At 42.8% G+C, this 18,463-nt stretch overlaps 1 protein-coding gene across 16 annotated transcripts in view; it reads left to right on the top strand.

Annotated features, from left to right (window-relative positions):
• vps13b (vacuolar protein sorting 13 homolog B) overlaps positions 1-18,463 on the top strand; it is a 336,932-nt gene that overhangs the window by 40,077 nt on the left and 278,392 nt on the right. For 14 of the 16 annotated variants that reach the window (XR_012957588.1, XR_012957587.1, XR_012957586.1 and 11 more), the window contains 8 exons: positions 749-844; positions 2,103-2,225; positions 2,785-2,922; positions 5,122-5,209; positions 7,444-7,629; positions 9,933-10,102; positions 10,335-10,529; positions 14,388-14,512. Coding sequence is in view for 11 of the 16 variants with exons in the window: in XM_076105383.1 (XP_075961498.1) it covers positions 749-844; positions 2,103-2,225; positions 2,785-2,922; positions 5,122-5,209; positions 7,444-7,629; positions 9,933-10,102; positions 10,335-10,529; positions 14,388-14,512 (1,121 nt within the window). In the remaining 5 variants the exon portion in view is untranslated. Of the gene's footprint in view, positions 1-748; positions 845-2,102; positions 2,226-2,784; positions 2,923-5,121; positions 5,210-7,443; positions 7,630-9,932; positions 10,103-10,334; positions 10,530-14,387; positions 14,513-18,463 lie in introns of those variants that run through there. The other 2 variants (XR_012957589.1, XM_076105393.1) reach the window with 2 other exon arrangements.

The raw sequence follows: 18,463 nt of genomic DNA, 5'->3' as shown, positions 1-18,463 counted from the left end.
CTAGAGTCAGGGAGGAGCGACTGTCATGTGGTTTGATGAATGCCTCTGGCCAGGGTCCAGACTAGGAAAAAGAAAACGGTTCAAACGTCCCAAGGCTGGCATCCAGCCTGTGATCTAAGAGAAACGTCATCCGTCCTTGTTTGGATGTTATTGTTTCTGGTTTTAAGCATTATTTTCGGGGGCCTCATCCAAAGACACACATAACTTTTGTTTATTTTTCAGATCATGTATCTATTACAGCAGTGGATTGTGGGTACACAAGCGCACACACACACACAATGAGACATACTGTATGGGTTCCAGTTTTAGTGTTGAATTTCATCTGAGATCCGTATTTTTTCCAAAACCGGTACTTATTCTGTCAAACAAAGCTTAGCGTTCCCTTGTCGTCTCTCAATATTTGGAGGTGCCTCGTATACTGAACAGCCTTTTATTTTGTGCTGATTTGTTTTAATTGTTTTTAAATATCTACTTTTTTTTAATGTGACAAAGCCTTAACAGTAACACAAATGTAACCATTGGAAAGGCTTCAGTTCTCAGAGTTTACTATCTTTGATTATTTGTGACACCTTGTTGAAGCATTTCATTTCTTTTTTCACAGATTGAATCAAAACTGTTTCGATTTTATGCTTTTTTTGTTCTGCTGTGATCAACTCAAGGGCAAAATGTCTTTGCCTGCTAAATAATGCATTTATTTCATCTTTCTGAAGAATATTGAATGTATCTGCCTCTCTGTCTTTTGTCCCAGCTGACTGAGACCCAGTCAGAGAGCAGCTACTACAGTCCTCAGAAGGTCAAGTCCAGAGAGGTGCTATGCCTGGAGCAAGAGGGGATCACTATTGAGGTACAGTAACATGCTACAGCTTAATGAAATATGAAGATTGTAATAGCAGCTGATTTATTAACGATGTAATTTGTCATGAGGAGGAATATTATTATTCCAAATAACATCAGGCCCAACCATTCATTGTTTTCAACTAAAGCAGAGTTTTCTGGTGATAATTTGCCCTCTATCAATTGTCACGTCATGGCCAAACTTGGACAGACAAATGCAGATCCCCTGTCCTTCCCTTTTGACCCTCCATTATTATTATTAGTGTCTCCTTGGTTCCTCTTAACTCCCTTCCTAAGTAGTTTTATAAAGCCTCTCCAGGTTACTAATCCGTGGCCTGTTGTGAACACAGAGGAATCCGTGTCTGAGTCGGGTCCAACTCTGATCATTTCCGCGTTTCCCCCTCGGCGTAGAAAATATTTTAAAAACCCTTTTTCTCTGATTACCTGGTTGGAGCAGGAAAGGAGTTTTCTGCTCCTAAGCTCTCTACCAGATGTGAGAAATTCGGAGAGATTTCCAATTCCAATTTCTATAATTTATGCTTTTGCTGGAAGAGTGAGAGAGCAGTCTGAACTGGGACCAAAAGTGAGAGCGTTGAAAGGCAAAGGGGTGGCTAGTAAAACAGGGAAAACTGGGCCTTGTAATTATTGTGTGGTGAAACGTAAAGTTTTATTGGATTGCTCTCTGTTTAGTTGTCTGCTGGGTGAAGCAGAGACACGGTGAGGGAGGGACGAAACCTTTACTGGTTACAGGTGCTGCTGGACTCCTACCACACACTCACACTCCACCCTCAAGAGAAAATGGAAGCTGTCTGACCACTGCTCTTTTTTTTATCATAATGAAATGAGCCCACAACCTCAGCAGCACGCAAACCAACTTAGCCTCAAGCCGGTCATGGTGGAGAACCTCGTTTGTGATGTATTTACAATAAATTGCGTCCCGAACTGCCATTATTTTCAAATGTTATGTTTTACTGCGATGTAAAAGGTTAAATTAATTTCTGTGAATTATTGCACAGTTCTGGTTTTACTGGGCTTCTGTTGACTGATTTAAGACATTTTACATCCTGGGGAAGGATTCTGAAGCTAACACTGTCGCCTTCTGTTTAGTTTGAACTTATTATTATTATTATTACTAACTGTACAGGTCGTTGTATTCCTTATTTTCCTTACTGGAGGAAAAGCGCTCCAGAGTTTGTTCTTTATGTCCAGGTGGATAAATCCGGAGTATAAAAGCTGCTTCAAGTTTCTTCCTCCGCTTTTTCTTCCAGGTGCTGATGATGGGGGAGCCCTTCTTCGATTGTCAGATTGGCTTTGTGGGTTGCCGGGCACTCTGCCTGAAAGGCATCATGGGAGTACGGGATTTTGACGAAAACATGAACCGACGCGAAGAGGTAACGACAGCATGAAAAACCTCGAGGAAAAATGAAAACAAAAAGCGGAAAACTTGAGTGAGAGGGATAAGGAAAGATCATTTAAAAGCCCAGAACAGAGATGAGTTTCACCCAAACGACCTCCCCGCAGCCTCTATTGCTCCCCAGAGCTTTCAGAAGGAGGTAGAGATGTGGTCTGGTTTGTTTATGGAAGAGACCCAGCTGCCTCTCTGTAATTCACCGTAATGCTCTGTGTTTGCCAGATACACCACTGTGTCAGCTGCAATCCGCTCATGTGCAGTGCAATGCTTCTGGGCTCAATAGAAATCAATGTATTTCATCAACTATATGTTAACTGATGCTTGTTTTTCTTAAGTATTTTTCAATTTGTGGGTCACCTACAGCTTGGTCGATTACATTTAATAAGGGACAGCAAAGTATTCATATGAAATAGTTTGAAATACTTCTGGATAAGATGTTCTTTTCTGTAGTTTGGGCTAAGTTGTATTTTTGTGACATCTGAAATAATCTTAAACATTCCTTTTATTCCTCTCCTTGTCTCGTCTCTCTGTCTCCGCAGGATGCAGTGTTCTTCAGCTGTGGGGACAGCCTGAGCAGCAAAGGAATGACCTACCTTACCAACTCTCTCTTTGACTACCGCAGTCCAGAGAACAACGGAGTCCGGGCGGAGTTCATCCTGGATACCGCTAATCACAAGGTCAGAAAGAGCATTTCTATTCTGGAGCGGGGTGGCACCAGCTGGTCTTTACTAAGCCTGGTCCTTACTGTTCAGTCGGTCTTTCTTAAGACCGATCTGTAGAATGGACTTTTTCTGGGTTTCACCAACCTAACGTAAGTCTAGACTTAACTACGCCCGGTGCTGGCAGTGTGCGTTGCTAGGATACATTAAACAATCTGCCAATGTCTTTGTAATGTGTAGCTAAAAATGTAGCATTTCACAATCAAGCAGACTAACCACGAAGCCTTCAAAGGACACCCAAGGAACCGAGAGCTGAGACTAAGGCATATGGCAAAAATGAAGCAGTCGGTTAACCAGGCCAAAAACCAACTCAACACGCAGCTCACAGCTGTTCAACCAACAGCAATACACAAAAGTGCATTAAACGCGATTGACTCACTGATGCTGTTTACTGGAACAGCACCTGCCATTGACATAGTCCTCACTAAACATCTCAAGCTGTTTACAGAACAAAACGTTCCCGAGAATGATGCAAAAAGCTCTTTATTAAGACATCTGTTTCTTTATTTTCAGAAACACAGCGGCTCAAACACATGTTTCCTAACACATTTTAGTGTGGCTGTGGCTCACACAGTTATTGACAACTGGGTCAATAAACACTAATCTGAGATCATTACATCAGTCTCTCTTCAAGCGTCCACAGGAAATGCTGGAATTATAGCTATTATCATATTTAGTGGTAATATAGTATTTATCTTTTTTTTTTGTTTAACTCTCAGTAATTCCTGCTTGCAATAAATCATTGTGATTGAAATGACTGCCACTTAGAGTATCTCTTGTCAGCCACCCTGCTGCTGGCTGCAGTGGAGGAATGTGCCCCGCTATCTCAGCAGTAGTGTTAAAGCCATTATTCCTGATAACCACCAGCTCCCTTCATCCGCCATCCCAGCTGTAGTGTTGACTCTGCTGCAGAAATGTTCATGACCCTCAAATGAAGCAATTGTTTGGAGATCCATCCATCCATCTGCCCACACTTGAAAGTCTTAAAGAGTCAAAGGGTTTTCGTGTTAATTCATTAGCGGTTTTGAAACCAGCCAATGGCTTTGATCCAAAAGCATGCCAGAGCCATTAGAGGTCCCCTAATAAATATTACTCATTAACCCGCCTGACTGATAAGGCTCTATTGAAACCTCTGTTTGGAGAGCTAGTGAGTGAGTCTGGGGTGGGGGTGTTAAAATGTGTAGGCGAGAGGGGCCCCTCTCATTCTCTCTGTTTACCAGTGGTTTGATGTGCAGTAGAAGTATAACTTTATAATATTGTCTATAGGACAGGCTCAACGGCTCTTAACCTGCAGTTATGGTAAAACAATACACTTAGGTAGAAGAAACGTTCTTTTATCTATATTTTGGGATTATTTGTTAATAATGGTCCTAAATAAAGCCGTAGTCCAAAGACACGCAGGCCTATGTTAATGGACCTCTAAATGACGTGCAGGTCTGAATGTGAGTGTTTTAGCCCTGTAATAAACTGGTGACCCTCATGCTGTATGTAATGGTGGTTACACACTATCTTTAGTGTTGGGTAACTGACGGTCACAAAGTGCTTTAATAATCATCAGTTATTACATTTTCTTTTCCCAAAATGTATTGCTTTCAGATACAGTCTGCATTACATTGATGCTTTTAAAAGCTGAACCTTTGCTATCTTGATGAATATTTCACAATAACGTTTCACAATGTCATGTTGAAACTATCATCTTTTACTAGATAAGGTACGTCTTTCCAGTGGCATTCAGCCAAAGCACCAATCGAATGAAACTTTCACTTCCATTTATAAATAGCTTATTGCTCAACACAGACCAGACGTGATATGTAATACATTTACAACTATAAATGAAGAATAATGAAATATAGTTGAGTCTACTCGCTATCACAAGTTCTGCTCTGAGAAGATGATTGAAGAAGTTGGTCAGTTGTACTTTCACCATGATCAAGTATCTCCTTATGTTTCAAGCCTTTAAGAGTTCCAGATATTCATGTTATTGTTAGCAAGTTACAAAAAAGAAATGCAATCAACCCCTCAATTACTCTTTTTTTTATCTGTGATTTGACCCCGTGGCCGTATCCACCATGACCCCAGTCACTGCCACTCTTAAATGCTATCAGCTTGTTTGCTCCTTTACTGCCATGTTTACCTAACTCCACTTTTGTTTGACAGGAGAGCTATACGGAGATAGCAGGCATGCAGCGCTTTGGTGCTTTCTACATGGATTATCTCTACACAATGGAGAACAGCAGCGCCAAAGGTACTGTCTCATTCATTCCTCCTCACAGACCTGTTTGCTCACCTTGCCACCTCTTCTGTTTTTCTTTATGTCTGTCGTGTTCTCCTTTTCTCTGCCTTGCTCTCTCTCTCTTCCTATCCATATTGTATTTCTTTCTCGCTTTTCTTCTCTTCTCTTTTCTTCTTTTTTCTTTTCTCTTCTCTTCTCTTTTCTCCTCTTCTTTTTTCTTTCCTCTCCTCTCCTCTCCTCTCTGTCGAACAAGCCCCCTGGAGACCTGAAGAAAGAGCTTGTCTTGTTTGAGTCCCAGCCACCTGGTCCTTGACCCTTCCTGTCCTCGCTCTCACCCCAAACTTACCTGGAGGGCAACTGTCAGAAGTGTTTAGTCTGCACTGACACATATTTGAGTTTCTCCCCGCTGCTTGTTGGAACACTGTTCACCCCCCCCCCCCCCCCTCTCTTTACCTGTAAGCTCTTGAGAAAGTGAATAGGCTTCTCTTGGCTAATTAGGTGTCACTCTTCCTGGCAGAAGCTCGAAGACGGGCAGGATTCCTCATTCCTCAGCCGCGGCACTCAAGAATGTTTATTCAGGTCTGAAAGATCTGAAGTTCCCATTAGGAGATAAAGCGCTGCCCCTTCAATTTGAAATGCTATATTTGGCCCACAAACGTCTCCGCGTGAGCATTTTATTTCAATGCTGCTAGGAAGCTGTGTGTCACCTTTATGACGTTCACAAGTCCCCCCCCACCTAAAAATACATAGATGAAAAGGAAAGCTAACTTTCTCAGCACTTTCAGATCTAATCGAGATCAAGTGCAACCCCTTACTGTGTCAAATGGTAAAAATGTATAATATGTATATATAAAGAAGGATAGGCTCGTGTGTAACTGGCAAATATCACGTTGCAAACCACCAGTTACAGCGATGACTACTTTTGATGACATAGTGCACAGCTGCCCTTTTAATTAACACCAAATAAATCTGGGTGAACCTGTTTAATGACCTGAACAGATCATTCGGTGTATTACAGTTTGAGTCTGGTGCCACCTGTGTTGTTTCACTTGCCGTCCTCTTTTCCTCTTTCATTTTTTCTGACTGGGCTATTGTTTCCTCCCGCATGACAGCTACAGATAATTATCTAAATGAAAAATAAACATTGATACTGTCATCCTGAGCTGTCAAAGTCATTTCTGACAGCAGGATAAGTGTCAGTCTCTTTTCCTGCGGGACGGCTGTGGTTACTCTTGTCAATTGGAATGCTTCTCTTCTGTCAGTGTTTCTCTTCTTCTCGGACGCGGACCAGATCCAGTGTCAACCAAACAAATTACTTTCCATCGCCATGGGACTAACATAAACTCTGAGTCAACCGAAATCCTAACCGACCCGGGTCACACTCGCCATTGACTTCACATTAGAGCCACGCTGCAGATTAAAAACTTTTTTTTTTAATCTTGGGGAAATGGAGACACTTTAAATTGTCTAAATCCCGGCTAATTTCGGCCTCCTCGTCATTCCACTGACCGTTCTAACTGCAGCCATATGGTTGATATTAGGCCTAATCCATTGCAGTTAATTCCCACTGAAGAAGGGAAAGGGAAGTGGCATTGCCCTTTATAAACCCCCAGAATTCAGTGTGCGTTTCACCCCATCCCCCAACCCTTTCAGCTAAAATAAAAAAACAAAAAAGTGGAACTCATAGTGTTGGCTCTCTGAGCTGTAAGAATGTCCGTTGCGGAATGTAATGGGAATAAAGAAAGTTGTGACCCTTTGTCCGCTCCCTCCCTGGCTGCCATTCATCCACCCCCTTCTTTTATTTTTAATTTCTGCCTTTTTTATTGCCGGGGAGCTGAGTCTTTTAAGTGGACCTCTGGAACAGGGGCCTGTGATGAATGAAGGGACAGCTGTGTGAGGGAAGTGGACATTTGGAAAATTCATCATTCCAGTGGGTCACGGCTATGTGAACTGCTCGCTGCTGCTGCTGCATTACACCGCTGCCATCTCTGTTGTGTTTTACCCCAACAGATGACGAGGTTCTACACTTAAGTTGTACAGTACATGATTAACAGAAAGAAATGGGATACGGGGAAAGATGTTGCTGCCTTAACTATTAGTCAACAGTACACAACCCTGTATGTTAAATACAGTAGAAGACATGTCTGCTGACTTTAAGAAAAGTGGCTGACTGAGTGACAGAAGAATCCTCAAGTTTGTAATGGCACACACTGTATATATTTAATCACGTTTGTTTCCGTTTGCAGGCTCTCAGGACTTCTCGGCGGTGAGTACGGAGGACGTAGTGCCCGCTGTCCAAGAGACATCCATCAAGAGGCTGGTGGTGGGACCTCTGGACGTCAGGCTGAACAGCAGCGCTGTCCACCGCATCCTCAAGATGGTCACCTGTGGCATGGACCACGAGTACGAGCCCTACTGCAAACCACAGCCAGGTCAGTTTGCTCAGCAGCTAACAACTAATAGTTCACTTTACTCCCTACGCACAACTAACTCTTTCAACACTGTCTCTTATCTTCCCTTCTGCTCCGTTCTACTCTGCCAACGAGCAGAAACCCCCAACAGTTTGCACTTGACAGTATCCTCATCACATTGTTATTTCCTTGCACAACCCATCTTTCAACACACAGCTGTACATGAAAATAGTGACCTTTTGGACCACATGAGGGAGGCTAAGCCAAACACCTTTTGTGTTAGTGGACGTCCCAGCACGGCTATTGATGAGCTCATCCCTGGGATGTTGTGAAAGAACACGGAATGTGTGTCTGCGTGTAATATCTGTAGCAATAACTCATTTTTTGCGAAACAATAACATCCGTAGGTTTCGGCTGTTTCAGCATCTGCGATAGATAATAGATGATGGTGTAATTACTACAGAGCTTTTGACTAAAGCTGGGTAGGTCAGTGCGTTCCTTCCTGTTTCTATATGTGTCCGTGCTCTCTGTGGCGTTCTCTGGAGAAGGGTCAGTATAGTTACCACCTCCTGTGGGGGGGATTGAGAAATTGAAAGAAGATAAAAAAGGAAGTATTTTTTACCAAGGTAGTGAATACAGATGGAGTGATAAAATAACACATGCCTTATGTGGTTTCCTAAATCAAGCTCTCCTCCCCTCCCCTCTCAGCCTTGGCTTCATCAGGGCACTGTGTGTGTGTGCTTGCCAGGAGAGAAGTAGAGGTCAGGAGGTCAAAGACATGACTATCTTTCTACTCATCCTGTCCTCTTCTTTGCTCCTCCTCATACGCTGCTTGCCAAGAGCTCATGAAGAATCACTTTCCTCCCCAAAACTAGCTGTAAATAGACCAAATTGGCTGTTGTTTGTGTATTTTATAAGATCTTGCACTAGCGGGAGGCTCCAACTATCAATTTACTATATACTAATTAATAATAATTTTAATAATAATTTAAATTGAATAACTTACTATATACTATACTATATTACTATATATATTGTAGTGTCACGGGTTGTCCCTAGGGTGGGGCAGTGCAAAAGAGAGCGTAAAACAGGCACAATCAGACAGTATAAGCAAAAATAAAGGTTTATTGGTCCGTCCCACTGGCAGTTCCTTTAACTCAAAAATCAAACGAAAAGGTCCATGAAATAAACATAAAGCGTCCCGGAGGAGAAAGTGGATTCTTCACCAAAAAAGTAATCCAACCCTGCCAAGTCCTTGGTATCTGTTCCTCCATGTAGGCGTCCTCTCTCCTACTCCGGGCCCAACTCTATATATATATATATATATATATATATATATATATATATATATATATATATATATATATATATATATATATATATATATATATATATATATAGTAAAGTAGCAAGACATTTAGGGCTGTATCTCGAGGCGTGACAGTTCTAGTTTTTTTTACTGTGCTTCATATAGAGTGTTTTAGTGTGTGTAATCATGCCTCTGTGTACCACGTGAGCTGCATGGTTTTTGTAATTTGGATGTTGATTGTGAATATTGACTTGAGCCCTGGCATATGATTAGATTGGACATGGCAGCACCAGATGAACCTGATGCGTGGCTGTGGCGTTAGGCCAAAGAGCAAAACCAGCTTGGGGATCAGGTTCTGAGCCCACCTTGGAGCTGGGAATGTAGCCCAACAGAACCTTTACAGAAAAGAAACAAGCCCGTGTCCTGGGACCGGAGCCAAGGCCGTTCAGTAACAAAGCCCTCAGGTTTTGGTCCACCTCAGGCCCTGGACCCAGTTCAGCGGTTCAGTGCCCTGGTCCCTCCTTCCGTTGGTGAGTGCTGACCTCGCTCGCCTCTACTCAATGTTGACTTAGTGGTTCACTATATTTTCTGCCTTTCTGGATGTTTCTGGTCATTGATTGAATGAGTGGTTTTATGAGATAGTTCAAAAACAAAGCTACTAGAAAGCAAGCACTGTAATGAATATCGCTCAGAGATGCCAGGATGTTTTTAGTGCATGTTGATTCTATTTAGTGCATGAGATGGTGTTTTTTTTTATTGTTTTAATGCTGCAGGCGTAGAAGAGAGGCGCCCACTCAAAGAAATGTGGTGTGCTTTACAGCTAACCTCTTTCTCTCTTAAAAAAATACCTCAAGTCCTCAAATCCTTAATGCACCACAGGTCGCATACTAGTGGTTAGATTGACTCGTGTAAAACATAGAATGTTTAATCTTACACTGCACCCTCGCCAATCACTGTGCCTCTGCGATGTGTTCCAAAGCTAATGTTTCTTTCTGTTGTGTCATCGTCTCTGTAGAAGTGGTTGAAGAGAGCCTCGGTGCAGCTACTCCAGAGGAGATCTCAAGCTTAGAGGAGTTCATCCCGACCAGGCTCACGTGTCTCACTCTGCTCCAAGTCTCAGTGACCGTCTCCATGGCGGAGTTCAACCTCCTTCACACACTAATGCCGGTCATCATGGGATGCAAGGTGGTGCACACAGACCTACATTCTTCTAAATAAACTCCCATTTCCTGATTAAACGGAAGTACCATAGTAAAAAAAGTCAATCATCAAATCCAGCACATTAAACCCATCATTATAAAAGTCACACAGTCACAACTTTAGATTCAGTTCAATTTTAAGAACTCGTCAGAGAGTCCAGCTGCGATATGTATTCTCCCTTTTAACCCCTTTCCCTTTCATATCCTCCATTCCCCAGACCGCACCGGGGCCGGTCAACATCCCAGCGTTTCAGCCGGTGCGCCCTCTACCTGCCGTGCAGTTCCAGGTGGAAAGGGTGAACATTGAGCACTCGGTGCCCATGTACGCTCCAGAGCTGGTCAGCACCATCAGCGGTCTCAGCCAGCCCTCTGACAACCTGCTCCATCACTGCTATGCACACCTCTACCTCAAGGTGAGCACAACGCTATTATATATCACAGCTGTCCTTACTGTACATAAAAGACAAAAATGGGGCATATGGCAAACGACACAATGATGTTTTCCAAAAAGGTCATTCAGATCTCGATTCTATTTTAACCCTGCACATCTCACATTGGTTTTACATTTGCTGATTTGGTTCTCTTATTAAAGTTCCGTGCTGTTTAAACCGTTAAGAAACTCAGGATGCTTTCATCCATTATCTTCTATTATATATTTGATAATGTACAGTGCAAAAAGTTATGGAAGAGTGGATGTAAAACCATGCCCTCATACAGCATTTATTCCAATGCCCTTTTTCCTGTCACATTTTTGTTTCTGTTATGTTTTATTTCTTTCATTTGATTGTACATGTTTCTGTACATCTTTATTAATCATCTTTCGAGTGGAGACAAAACACACAGGGTAATTGACACATCAGCCTAAAGTCTGCATGGCCACAGTCTTAACTCCACCCTGAAATAACCCTAATGACCTGCATGACCCTTTTTACCTGGTCATAAAAGTCTCAGCACTGGGCTTTCTGATGAGCACCAGTCCAGCTCTGGTCTACTTCATGCTTGTATTGTGCAGCGTCGACATTCCCCTCTTACTGCGTTGCTTTTATGGTTTCCAGTTTCAAGCTCAAAAGATCAAATTCATTTTTAATTACAGTTAAAGTTAGCAACATCATCAAATGGGGCCTTTTGGTTTGTTAGAGGAGTTTAAAATCACTCTTTAATATTTTCTTTCACCCATACTTTCATCAGATCGTCTCATACGGTGAGGCCAATTTTAGTAATTACAGTTTGTTGTATAATTCGATTGTGGCAGTTCCCTAAGGACAGTCATCCGAACAATCCGCTGTGAGTCATTGAATTCATCAAATCATTGATCCTCCTCTAAATGTGTCTCAGCACTTTGTATACATGGCTATAAAGCTTGAATTATTTACATACACACTATTTGCTTAGTATTTCATTTAAATACAGATGAAGGTAAAGACATATCTGCTGACTTTAGTCCTCAATAAAACAATGTTTTAACCTTTCTATTCATAGTTGACTTGAAGGCCAGGATGTCCCGTGCAGTACATATAGAACTATGGTGGCTTTAGCAAATACAGCTAATCCCCCTTTTAGGAAGCCTGGATAACAGATCCGGGCTGATCCGGGGTGGCCCAGTCTGGCCTGGTCTGTTTTTTTTTAAGGCAGGATGTTTGCCCGACATCATGCTGGTAGTCCTTATCACAGGGTCACCGAGGGGTTAACAGTCACCTGGTCAGTGGCCAAGGATCTCTTCTGACCAATCAGCCAATCAGCATCTGTATCTGCCAAGATTCTAATTGCGCCTCTGGATTTTGGCAGTAGGATCATGACGGGGTGGAGGTCACTCTGGCCGCAATTCACCCGCTGCAGGAAGTGATTTGAAACGGGTATAAACTAAGGCTTATCTTAATCTGTCTTTTATTGACACTGGCTGACAAAGCTAAGGTGTCTGTGCTGAGTGTAGCGGTTAGCCATTGTCTCACTTTTCCTTGGTTATAGACAAGAACTCAACGTCAGCCTTGCTCAACAAGGAGGAAACGGAAGGAAACAGACCGATCATTATTGAAACTTTGGGTTATTTGAAGAACTAGTTGTGTAAGCTGTAGTGAATCGGTCCGTGGCTATACGGCCTCAAGCTTGCATTTCAAAGTGAGATCTTTATTATGTCTACATCTCTATCTGGCAATCGTACAGTTCAATTTTGTTATGCTACTCTGTTGTGTAATATTCCAGCCATAGGCCAGTTGTCCATTTATAAATTAATTATCATTTTAGTTTGGTCCAAGGTTGTGTCCGCCTGCTCAGCTAAGGGGTTTGGTAGACCTTCTCTTGGAATTGAGTGAATCCTGCCCTGAGCATATACAGCAGCTGCATGTGGAACAGCTGGGCCCAGCCATCATCCACTGCCTCAAATATTAAACTGGACTTCATCCACCATGCTCACTATTAACAGTATGTAAACATTGAGGTCGCAGTACATTCTGTGTCTGGCAATGTGGCTACCGGGAGCTGAGATAATGAGAATACGATCATGAGCCACGTTGTCACGAAACGACAACACACTCTTCCTGGAAAAATACGTGAACGTTACCTTGGCACGATCTGGACCTGATAAATCTGATCCGTATGAAGGGGTGTTGTGACTGTGCTGTCAATTGAGGGCAAGCAAGAGTGTTGCTTCATTTCTTTCTGCTTTAACTTGTTGCAGTATGTGTGCATACTTACAGAAAACCTCAAAGTTATTCTGAAAACTTCAGTCCAGTGCGTTATTTGTTCGTAGACCTCTGTGCTCTTTAGCCGTGCACAGTGTGTTCAGGACTCAGCAGTGTGTATCCTCCCTGAATGACACTGCAGTGGATACGTCACTTCTGCCATGTCATCTTTGCCTTGAAAAGCTATTACAGGAAAAAAACAAATGCGTCTGCAGTGGTGTAATGTAAGTGTAGTTTACATACATTTTTTGGTGAGTTCAACCATAGACTGTATATAAACAGTGGACGTAGTCATGGTGTCATCACCCATTGGTTTGTGGACTGACGTTTTGAAGCTTCGAGTTCGACGATTCCGCTGTCTGTCAATCACAGAAACCCCGCCCTAAAGCTTACTCTGCTTTATAGTCTATTTCACTGCTTTTCAACCTTTACTGAGCCGCGGTACATTTTTTTACATTAAAAAGATCCCGCGGCACACCAACAACCAAAAAAGTTACAAAATAACACACTGTAGCACAATACAGCATATATGCTGACAATTTAATGACAAGTCTCTCAATTTGTTGATCCTTACTCAGTGTGAAACCTGTGTAGGGGAACAAAATAGTCCGTGTTCTTGTTTTGAAGTGACGGGTGTTTCGTCTGGAGATGACGTTTCAGCCTGCTTGGGACCATGGCACCGTTGGATACTTTTTCCCCACACACCAAGCATAATGGAGTCGGTGCAGTCGGATCCCCGGTGAAAGTAAATCCAAACGAAAGATAACTGTCGCTGTATAGCCTCGAGCCTCGAGCACCACTCATACGAGGCTTTCCGTCTGGGTTAGAATGTTGTCCAGGGCCCAGTTCAGAGACTGTACTTTTCTTTTTCAAATATTTCCCCATCGCTGTTCATCTTGTCACCTCTCCCGTGCATCATTCAATTCTAACTAACAAGGTCATTATTGCGCTACCTACTGCCACCCACTGGCATGGAAGAGTATTTAATTATTTAGCCAGCCAACTAGAGATTGAGACCATAAACTCATGTTTACAATGTTTACTGAGGTAATAAATCGAGGAGAGTAATTTTCTCATGGACTTCCATACAATCTGACTTCTTTTTGCATTGGCTTCACTCGCTAGAACCGAAGGTTGCCGCCTGGGTTCAACATACGGATACTTTTAATGGTCCCTCCCAGACTGGAAGATGGACTTGCTGACAGCTGGTTGTTCAGTAAACAAGGATGATAAGATGATTCTGTCTTCTTTTTGTTATCTGTTTAATTATTTTCATGGAGGCAGCTATATGAGAAGACGATATGTCATGTGTGCAGCATTTGAGTCCAGCACTAATTTCCCAGTGGGGACAATATCGTGTCTTCTGACTCTGTAAGAGTGCAGATTTGGGATACGACAGGTCCGCTGAAGACAGAAATGCTCAAAACAGTTCAGTTGTGTTTGAGATGAGAGAACAGCCCCGCTCTCTCCCTCTTTTTCCTCACACACTCTCCCTTTCTTTCTCTCTCTCTCTCTCTCTCTCTCTCTCTCTCTCTCTCTCTCTCTCTCTCTCTCTCTCTCTCTCTCTCTCTCTCTCTCTCTCTCTCTCTCCAGGTGTTTGGGTTCCAGGCAGGCTTGACGGTCCAGGACAGTACAGGAGGTTTCCTGCCTCTCATCCCCATCATCCCTTCCTTTAGCACTGCACTCTACGGGAAGCTGATCCAGATGCCTGCATACTGGTGAGCACCTTAATATGGATGGAACTCTGAGTGAGCACAGAGGCAAGCAGAGTTCCCCATGTGAACATCAATTATATGATCTCTTCTCTCAGTAACTGCAGATGAATTTAAAGGTATATGGTGGGGAAAAAAACAACAGTATACGCTCCTATTTTTTCACTTTTACACTAATGTATATACAAGGGGTGGAAAAATCTTTCAAAAATGGAATTCATCACCTCAGATAATTTGATTTGGACTTGGCATTTTTTTTTGCAATAGTTTTGCTATCCCTAACATGGTTACCTCAAATTGTTTATAGGCTTTGACATTTACTAGTTGCCCCTTTTTAGAACGATTGGGATTGAAGTGATGCCCGCAGAAGTGAAGCCCAATCTTATATCGTATTCATTTAACACTTACTTTACGTTTACATCACAATGTGTGATATCTTCCTGGAAGAAATGGTCCCGGGGTGTTTGGTTCAAGTAAAGAATTCCCAACATGTTTGAGCTCCGGATGCATCCTGAGATGGCGTCCAAAGAAACATCACTGTACAGTATATATGTAGAGAAGCTTACTAGTCTGTACCTATTTAGTTATATCTAGGTGGGGTGTTGTACAATGTAACATATTGATTGAGGTAATCACTGGCAGCACTAGGTGATTAAGGTCAACACATTCCTCAAAGTACACACTGTGTAAGGTGCTCGTCACTGTGTGATGGCTAAAGAGACTTGGCCAAGTACAGTAAACAGAAGGGTGATTTACATTCTACAAGCACCTGTGGGAGGCATCAGTGCTCAAGGGATGACCTACTTTTGTATGCCAACCTGGAAGTAAGCATCACACTGGTTGCCTCGCCAAAAAGCCAATGGCATGTTTTATTTGGAAGTGGGATTATTGCAGAAAATACACTCTGTGGCAAACACAAGTTCATGATACTTACACGTTTTTGTTCAGCAAGATACTCTTCACAAATGAACACCACTTTTATGATTTTTGAAGGGTAAATACAATCGCCAGCAGCATAAAGCTAACGTCAGGCAATAAACAAACTGCACCATGGTCACATGACTGCACTTCACCACCACCAAGATAAAGATGGACTAGTCGGCGTGATGGCGTTTTGTAGTGTCAGCCACTTGTTAGTAACCGCCTTTTTGTAAAGCGCGTAAAAGCTTCAAAATTCATCAGAGCGATAGATTTACTAACCTATTAATATCGTAGAACAAAACGTTAAAATCTCTTCAGCTCGTATTAAACACGGACCTTATTTCAGGCCTCTAACAAAAAACCCATTCAAAAACTCATCGACTTCAAGACGAGGGAAGAGGAAGTGCAAAAATGCCGACTCATGACGGTGTTTTAGAACTCTTTCCTGCAGCACATTATGGGTAACAATCACCCATCAGTTTAACCCAGTAAAGACTCATACGTATGGGTGTGAACCTCCTCTGTGTATTGGTCCTTGATAGGCTTGTCTGTATACTGTGTGTATATGTGTGGTGTTAGGCCCATGTATTGTACTTCATGAAGAGGACTGCAGCCTTTTGCGGGGAGTGCATCAAAGGGTATTTAAAGTGATGGATGAGCCGCTTCTTCAGCGGTTAGTGGGGAAAACAGAAAAACACAGTCATCGGGTAACAACTGCAACAATTTCTCACATGGTTTGAAACACAAGGAGAGGAAAATAATACAACGCTGTCTAAAGAGATGAAAAAACATATTGCCATATCCCTGTCCTTCTAGCAGACTGGGGATGACTCATCGGGGATGTCCCCCAAGAGAGGGTAGGAGTTGAAGGGAGGACAAGAAGGGAAAGGAGAGGAATAAGGCTCCATAGTCTTTAAGTGTTGAAGTTATCAAAGTCCAAAGAGAATGGGAGACAACAAGGAGAAAATGCAAAAGTAGACAAATATGCAGAGAGTGAGATAATGGAGAGGAGAGGAGAGAAGGAGATGAGTAGAGAGGATGATGGGAAAAGTGTGAATGGACAGTCCTGGACAGGAAGAGGGATGAGACGAGCTTGGGAAGATGGATAAAGGGGAGAAACATTTTAGAGAAAGAATGATCTCAGCGTACGTTTACAGTATCGATCTTTGTGTGTCGTCTTTGACTTTGTGGGGCTTTACTTTTTTTTTTAATTGAAAATGTCATAGTGAACTTACTCCTACTTATTACTCATATGTATGTAAATGCGTTAATGTATGTATTAAAAGGCCTTGTTGGGGTCATTTTAATACTTAATTAGGGCTCTGTAAAGAATGAATGAGTAGCTCATGTCCTGTCTTCCATTTAGAACAACTAAATACTCTCCGGATGTCACCTTGATTTTGTATATCTCTCTCCATCGTTTACCCCGTCACTGTGTGTTCAGTAATCATCATCTGGGAAAGCCCTTGATGCAAGCGCACACACACGCACCAACACACACACACACACACACACACACACACACACACACATCCTGTGCCCTCTCTCTCACACCTTGCAGTCAAAGTGCCTGTTAAAGCAGGAAACCTGTGCGAGAGCACTAGCTTGGGAATCCATTTCCCCCCCATTAGTTTAGATTTAAACATGTCAAAGACCTGCAGATGGTTTTGACTTCTTCCCCAGGCAAACATTGTATCTACTGTACAGCGGTTAGCTGGCCACACAATGAACCGCAAGGCCCTCATTCGATTGTGTGTGTGTGTGTGTGTGTGTGTGTGTGTGTGTGTGTGTGTGTGTGTGTGTGTGTGTGTGTGTGTGTGTGTGTGTGTGTGTGTGTGTGTGTGTGTGTGTGTGTGTGTGTGTGTGTGTGTGTGTGTGTGTGTGTGTGTGTGTGTGTGTGTGTGTGTGTGTGTGTGTGTGTGTGGACCCAACCCGGTGCTCTCTGCTCCCAATAAGAGACTGCTAGCTGCTTGTTTGATCTCCAGCTCTCCCCCCGTTTCAGTCCTGCCTGCCTCAAATAGTGGATTCAGATGTCAAACGGATGTTATTTTTCTTTCTGACAATCACTAGATGTTTCTCATCTCCAGATCAGTGCCCCCCAACCCCCCCATGGCTTTTTTCTCAGCCTAGACCAGCCCTTAGAAATAACATCGACAACCTCTCACAGAGTCTCCTCTACACGTTAAGAAAATCCCTCTGTTATTCTTTGTTGCAAGCAAGCCTTTTGATGAATACAGTATGTCCAGTATGCACCAGGAGCCCTTATCTTCTTGTGATTATCTGTTAGTCTATCTGGCATTGCGATTATACCTCAGAATAGGTCAACACGTCAGATAATTCTACTTCCCTTAACAGGATTATTTCCACTTCATCTCATTTTCCTCATCCCCAATTTCGATTTAGCTTGATGTTTCCGACACTTTGACAGGTTAGAAGCGCTTCAGTTGCCTGTTTGTCTCACTGTCAGTCTCTTTGCTGCATATGATAAGGGACTGGGTGTTTTGTGCCGCGTTATGAGCTCAGAACCTGCCAAAGTGGCTCATAGTTGACCCCTTTCCGTCTAAGTGGGTGGTATGGCCTGTCTTGCTTACTGACCCGTGTGTCGCTGCAGTCAATCCAATCAACACAACCTGACAGTTTGCTCCTGGAAGAATGATGATGAGCAGGTTTTGACGGAGAAGAGACAAGAGTGAGAAGTGGAGGGTGCCGAGTGACAACTAGCAATAGTATTAAGTGATTAGTAATAAAGAGATTTGTTTCCTATTGCGCTGATGTTCTCTGTTGAGGTTAGCTGCCACAGTTTTGCTTAGTTGTGTCTCTGTATGTTGAAGTGAATGTGGATGAACAGTGAATTGAGTTGATTTAATTCCAGCAGACTGTATTCTCAGTGCGTTTGAGCCGTGGGATTCCCATGTATGTAAAGACTCCATTTGATCACAGTATGTGGGTGACAGTCAGTCCGACAGTTCGCCTCCCAAAGGTGAGAGCCGAGGCCAACGGCGACACATTGGAAAAGCCAAAAGATGCACTCCTCCA

Source organism: Anarhichas minor, unplaced genomic scaffold (assembly GCF_050575085.1).
Source record: "Anarhichas minor isolate MPS153535 unplaced genomic scaffold, ASM5057508v1 ptg000032l, whole genome shotgun sequence".
Taxonomy (NCBI): Eukaryota; Metazoa; Chordata; class Actinopteri; order Perciformes; family Anarhichadidae; genus Anarhichas; species Anarhichas minor.
This window is presented reverse-complemented; position numbering and strand designations above follow the sequence as displayed.